Source organism: Rhincodon typus, chromosome 12 (assembly GCF_021869965.1).
Source record: "Rhincodon typus isolate 14 chromosome 12, sRhiTyp1.1, whole genome shotgun sequence".
NCBI classification, from domain to species: domain Eukaryota; kingdom Metazoa; phylum Chordata; class Chondrichthyes; order Orectolobiformes; family Rhincodontidae; genus Rhincodon; species Rhincodon typus.
The window spans coordinates 73,741,947-73,748,936 of record NC_063343.1 but is presented as its reverse complement, the minus strand read 5'-3'; the positions used below and the strand labels follow the sequence as shown (position 1 = coordinate 73,748,936).

The following is a 6,990-nucleotide window of genomic DNA, read 5'->3' as shown; positions in this document are numbered from 1 at the left end:
GTTAGACTCTCTCCACTGCCGCAGTCCTCTCTCCACTGCCGCAGTCCGGCTCTGTGCTTTCCACCCCTCGCCGTGCTGCCGCCAGCGCCCCACTCTGGGCTGCCTCACCGGCCCACTCTTGATCCGCTGCCGTCGCTCCGGCCCACGCTGGATTCGCCATCACTGCAGGGCACAACCAGTGCATTCAGCTCCTGCCATGTGGTTCCCATTCGCCACCTGGCTCCTTCCCGATTCCTTAGGTAGGTAGTTAAAAGGGGTTGGTGGATGGGTGGGGGATAAAATTACTACAGAGGGAGAGAGAAGAAGGGAGGGAAAAAAAGGAAGAACATATTTGTGCATTTTTTGAATTTCTTGTGGAAAGCATGCCCTGAGGAAGCAGATCCAGTTATTGGAATTATACAAATGTATGCTTCAAGATAAGGGCTATTGTTTTCACAACCAGAAGAAACAGAACATTGTTAAGAGCAATGGATTCACGTTTCAGATAATAAAAATAAATAAAAATGATTTGCATTTGTATAGCACCTCTAAGCACCTTACAGCCAATGAAATTCTTCTGATCTGTAGTCACTGGTGTAATGCAATCTTTCCTTTCTATCAGCACGATGATCTACGGCCTACAATTCTGAGGCGTCATTCATCATCTGATGTACCCAAGCAGAAATTTGGAACTATGCCACTCATTCCAATTCATGGGGATGACAGCAATGCCATGATGTTATCAGCAAATCAAACACTGGTAAAACTTGATTCTCTAGTATCAACAGTTTTCAGTTGCGCATTAGGTTGGCTGCAAGGAGCCCATGACCAATGCACCTTGTCTGGCCAACTGTATCACCAAAGGAAATTAAGATTCTTTATCCACTGACGTTCTTGAATGCAACAGGTAGACATTGATATGAGGGATGCTGCAACAATAGAAGATCAGTTTTCAGTTTGCCTTCTGTGTTCAAACCTGCTTTCATTGGACCTTGTATAAATTCACCCTGGACATGAGGGAAAATGAACATAACTGCATTGGCTTCCTGTTTCACACATTTCCGATATTTTCTTTAATGTTGATGTCAACAGAAAAGTTAATTATTCAATGTGTAAAGCAGGTTGCCCATCTGATACAGTTTGTGTTACTTTCCTGTCCAAGTTGAATTCAAAGCTCAATATTTCTTGAATCCACATTTATTGAGTTATGATAATATTATTGATACCTTCAGAAGAGAAATTTAACTGTTGATATGACCAGTGCTGCTCTTTATTCCATTTGTATGATCTCACAATCAAGTGTTTGAGTGAAGTAGAAAGCAAGATGTACCAGTTTGGGATTGCTATTTCAAGAGTCATACAGCGTAGAAACAAGCCCTTTTGCCCACCATGTCTGTGCCGACTAACAAATATCAAACTACTAATCTCATTTACCTGCACTTGGTCCATAGCCTACAATGCCCTGGCATTTTATGTGCTCACCAGATGACACTTAAATGTTGAAAGAGCACCTGGGTCTACCACCCTCTTAGACAGCTCAATCCATATTTCTATGTGTCTCTAGGTGAAAATCTTTTACTCCTTACCTTTAAATTTATGCCATCTAGTCCTAGACATGTCTGCCATGGCGAATAGATTCTCACAATCTGCCCTCTTTAAGCTTCTCATATCTTTTTACACCTTAATCAGATTCTCCTCAGCCTTCTCTGCTCCAAAAGAACAAACCCTACTTATCCAGTCTCCTGTCATAGCTGAGACTTTTAATCCCTGGGAACATCCTGGTGAATCTCTTCTGCACTCTGCAGTGCAATCATATCCTTCCGATAGTGTGGTGACCAGAACTGTACATGGTATTCCATCTGTGGCCTGTGCAATTTCTCAGCCGTGTAGCTTCAGTCTCTGGTGAGCTACCTATCATTGTGGATGCTTGCGTATAATGTGTTATAAGTGTCTGGTTATTGTCTCGTGTGAGACTTGCAGTATTGGTGTCATACTCTTGTATGATGGATGGTTGCTTATGTACGATCTATATTCTGATGTGTCAGTTTTGTGTTCTGTTCCATCATAGGATTTTACCACTGTTTGTAACAACATTACATGACCTGGACCATGAAAACCATTGGACTCCCTTTTCAGAAACCCATGTATTTGTACAAAGATCTCAAAATCAGATGCTTTGTTCTGATTTCAAAGGCAGATCCACACAGATATTTCTCACATACTCTCATCACCTAATCATAAATACACTAGACTATTCATTCCAGTGCAAAGTCCATGTAGCTAGTAGTAATGTAAATTTACTCTTAGGTTGAATCTGATGTCTCAAGAGAACATCATCTATCCAAGGTGTACTGTAACTAGCTATTGAATGCAGTTCAATTAATCTTTGCTCTATAGCAAGCTTGAGCCTCTCCTCTGCTGAAAACTTAGCATGGGCATCCTTCCCTGCATGGTATCAGTAACTGTTACTAATACCAAAGGAAGGTTTTGTGGCAGTGATCTGCCGAAGGCATCCCAGATAGTATGATACCAGAGATTATGATCACACACCATTATGCCACATGGAACTCTCTGCAATAAAGCTTTATATGTGGCTTGATCTATAGACATACATGTTCTTTACATGAGATTAGAACTTCAGCTCCTTTCTAGCTGTCTCTCTCTTTCCTGAAGCATATGAATCGGACATTATTACTACATTATTGAATTCTCATTAAGTCTGCTTTAAATGTTCTCCCATTGCTCCATAAAAGTTGCAATTGCTGAAATGTTTGTAGCCTCATCAGGCTGAAAATTCCACATTTCCAATACCCTTTATGTAAATTCCTGACTTCTTTATCTTGAAAAATGTGGTAAGGAAGCATGTAATCCCATCTTGCCTTTTTCCAAGAAAGCATATAGAAAATGGTGTGGTCATGTGTCTTGTTTACCAGTTACTCTTATGTGCAGGCTGAATGTTCATGACCTTCTTGTTGAGTTTCTGCTTTGCATAATTGTGCTTTTTGCTCTGCTTACTGTCTTTGTCACATTTCCTTCCAGCGACGCCTACATGCTCGGAGAACGCTCTCAATGTTTTTTGTAAGTATATCTGTGCTATTGTCTGACAGCAGGTAGCTGCAAAACTTGTTTAAAATCCTCATAGGGACTTTTAAGCACAGTTACATGATTATAATAACATGTTCATGCAGGTCTATACTGATATGATAGAGGTGAATTCACGTCATTGCATTTTGGCTTTATGCTTTGATTTGGTGAAAATTGTTAGTTTATTTTGTTTGATGTTAAAACATTTTCAATTAATGGAAATTTGAAATTTATACTGTGAAAGTGGTTTCTGCATATTTTATTTAAAAGATCAATGTTCCAAGCTGCTTGAGGCCTTTATGTTATTGTTGATCAATCTCATTTGGCCCATTGGAGAGGTATCAGAGGCAATATTACCAAACTTCTAAATCACATATTTATATTGTAAGGATGATCTCTAATCACATGGCTTTGAAATACTTGTTATTGAGGAATGAAATGGAGAAGCAGTGAGTAAAAGGAAATGGGAGTGGGGGACAGAACCCAGATCTTTCAGGGCTCAGCACTGTGGAAATCTGACACTTTCAGGGACAGCCTCAAAAGTGGGTACACATAGTCTAATAAGGTTCAAAAAGAACATGGAAAGTAATATTTCTCCCTCAAGCTAGCAACCCATGTGAACCCCGAACAAAAAACATTTCCTGGATGAGGAGGGAAGAAGTTTCCAAGTTCAAAGATTATCAAAAGGAAGAAAGTATTTGAGTATAATACAGTGTGCAGCTGGAGGAGCACGGCAGGCCAGGCAGCATCAAAGGAACAGGAAAGGTGAGGTTTCGGGTCAGGACCCTTCTTCAGAAATGGAGCTGTGAAATAAATAGAGAGGAGGGGTGGGGCTGGGGAATGTAGGTGGGATAGTGATAGGTGAGTGCAGGTAGGTTGTGGTGGGGATTGGTCAGTGAGGTGGGATGAGCTGATAGGTGGGAAAGAAAATGGACAGGTTGTGTCAAGTCAAGGAGGCAGGGATAAGAGGGAGGGTAGGTCATGGGATGAGGTCGGGGGTAGGGAGATTTTGAAATTGATAAAGTCCATATTGAGATCATTGGAGTGTAGGTTCCCAAGGCGGAATATGAGGTGCTGCTCCTCCAGTTTCCCGGTGAAGTCGTTGTGGCACTGGAGGAGGCCCAGGATGGACATGTCGCCCAGGGAGTGGGAGGGGGAGTTGAAATGGTACGTGACCGGAAGGTGTTGTCGTTTGTTGTGAATGGAGCACAGGTGCTTGAAAAAGTGGTCTCCAAGCCTCTAGCTTTGTCTCACCAATGTAGAGGAGGCCACATTGAAAACAGTGGATGCAATAGACCACATTGACAGATGTGCAGGTGAACCTCTGTCTGATGTGAAAGGATTTTTGGTTCTTTGGATGGAGGTGAGGGGGGAGATGTAGGGGCAGGTGTAGCACTTCCTCTGGTTGCAGGGAAAGGTGCCGGGGGTGGTGGGGCTAGTGGGGAGTGTGGAGCGGACAAGGGAGTTGTAGAGAGAGCAGTCCCTACGGAAGGCAGACAGGGTGGGGAGGGGAATATACCTTTGGTTGTGGGGTTGGATTGCAGGTGGTGGAAGTGGCGGAGAATGATACGTTGAATCCACAGGTTAGTGGGGTGATATGTGAGGACAAGGGGGATTCTGTCTTTATTTTTATTGTGGTGAGTGGATGTGAGGGCAGAGGTGCGGGAAACGTAAGAGATGCGGTCGAGAGCATTTTCGACCACTGAAGGGGGAGGTTTCGGTCCTTGAAATACGAGGACATGGGGGATGTTCGGGAGTGGAACGCCCCATCTTGGGAGCAGACGCGGTGGAGGCGGAGGAATTGGAAATAGGGGATCGCATTCTTGAAGGAAGGTGGATGAGAGGAGGTGTAGTCCAGGTAGCTGTGGGTGTCGGTGTGCTTGACTAATTTATTTGACTAGCCTGACTAATTTGAGTTTTTTGAAGAAGTCTTAACCAGAATGAGTTGGGGGAACCAATAGCTGTATTGTACTTGAACTTCCAGGAGGCATTCGACGAGGTCTTTCACAAAAGGTTAAGTCATGAAATAAGAGCCCTTGCTGTTAAGGGGAATATATTGACATGGATAGAGAATTAGCTCATGGGCAGGAAACAGTGATTGGAATAAGAGGTTCTTTTTCAGGTTGGCAATCTGTGATCAGTGTGGTTCCACCGAGATCAATGCTGGGACCGCAATTGTTTACAAAATATAGTAATGACTTAGAAGAAGGAAACCAATGTACTGTGGCTAAATTTGCAGATGACACAAAAGTAAGTGGAAAGGCAGTTTGAGACAGATACAAACAGAGAAAAGAACAAAGAACAAAGAAAATTACTGCACAGGAACAGGCCCTTTGACCCTCCAAGCCTGCGCCGATCCAGATCCTCCATCTAAACCTGTCACCTATTTTCCAAGGATCTGTATCCCTCTGCTCCCTGCCCATTCATGTATCTGTCCAGATACATCTTAAATGAGGCTATCGTGCCCGCCTCCACCACTTCGGCTGGCAACGCGTTCCAGGCACCCAACACCCTCTGCGTAAAGAACTTTTCACGCACGTCTCCCTTAAACTTTTCCCCTCTCACCTTGAAATCGTGACCCCTAATAATTGAGTCCCCCATTCTGGGAAAAAGCTTCTTGCTATCCACCCTGTCTATACCTCTCATGATTTTGTAGACCTCCATCAGGTCCCCCCTCAACCTCCATCTTTCTAATGTAAATAATCCTAATCTAATCAACCTCTCTTCATAGCTAGCGCCCTCCATATCAGTCAACATCCTGGTGAACCTCCTCTGCACCCTCTCCAAAGCATCCACATCCTTTTGGTAATGTGGCAACCAGAAATGTACGCAGTATTCCAAATGTGGTCGAACCAAAGTCCTATACAACTGTAACATTACCTGCCAACTCTTGTACTCAATACCCCGTCCGATGAATGAAAGCATGCCATATGCCTTCTTGACCACTCTATCGACCTGTGTTGCCACCTTCAGAGTACAATGGACCTGAACACCCAGATCTCTCTGTGCATCAATTTTCCCCAGGGCTTTTCCATTTACCGTATAGTTCGCTCTTGAATTGGATCTTCCAAAATGCATCACCTCGCATTTGCCTGGATTGAACTCCATCTGCCATTTCTCTGCCCAACTCTCCAATCTATCTATACTCTGCTGCATTCTCCGACAATCCCCTTCACTAGCGACATTACTTGTCCTCCAATCCTCTGGCACTTTCCTGTGGCCAAAGACAATTTAAAATTTGGATCAAGGTCCTTTAATTTCCTCCCTCATCTCCCACAGCAGCCTGGTATACAACTCATCCAGACCTAGGATTTAGTCACTTTTAAATCTGCCAAAATCGCAAAAACCTCCTCACTTCTTATATTAATCCGCTCAAGAACTTCACTGTCCATCTCCTTGAATTCTGTGCTTGCATCATCCTCCCGAATAAAGAAGTCAGGGTCATAAGTGTCATCAATGAACGGGTAGAATGGATTGGTGATATGTGATCACAGGCAGGAGTTTGTGTCAGAGGTGCCTCCATTTACAGTTTCATCCTCCAATATGCATCCTAGTCAACAATGGCCAAGAATTGTTCAAACCAAGTCTGTGATCCTGAGATTACTACTTACATATCAACATTGCTTTTCTGCCTTGCAGCCAATGAAGACGCAACATGATGTGTTTGAACAGCATGAGAAAGACAAGAACACTAACAATGAACCCGTCTATGAGGAAGTACAGGATGTCAATGTAATGTTATCAATTAACCAGGATATCGCTCCAGTGGACACCACATCAGTGTTGGTGGCACAGCTGAAGCCAAACTCAGTTACAAACTTACCAGCACAGGACAAATTCTTGCAGGAACTGAGTTCTGCCATTCACAGAAAGAATGAGCTTCAACATGACATTACCAAGTTATGATGAATGGTGGATATTCCAGAA

General features: G+C 43.3%; 1 protein-coding gene across 2 annotated transcripts in view; it reads left to right on the top strand.

Annotated features, from left to right (window-relative positions):
* The window catches only part of LOC109919370 (arf-GAP with Rho-GAP domain, ANK repeat and PH domain-containing protein 3-like), a 41,992-nt gene extending 35,002 nt beyond the window's left edge, over positions 1–6,990 (top strand). The window contains exons 7-9 of one of the 2 annotated variants that reach the window (XM_048603703.1): positions 602–739; positions 3,019–3,057; positions 6,703–6,990. In XM_048603703.1, the coding sequence (XP_048459660.1) occupies positions 602–739; positions 3,019–3,057; positions 6,703–6,969 (444 nt within the window). In that variant the 3' untranslated portion in view covers positions 6,970–6,990. The remainder of the gene's footprint in view (positions 1–601; positions 740–3,018; positions 3,058–6,702) is intronic. The other variant, XM_048603704.1, reaches the window with a different exon arrangement.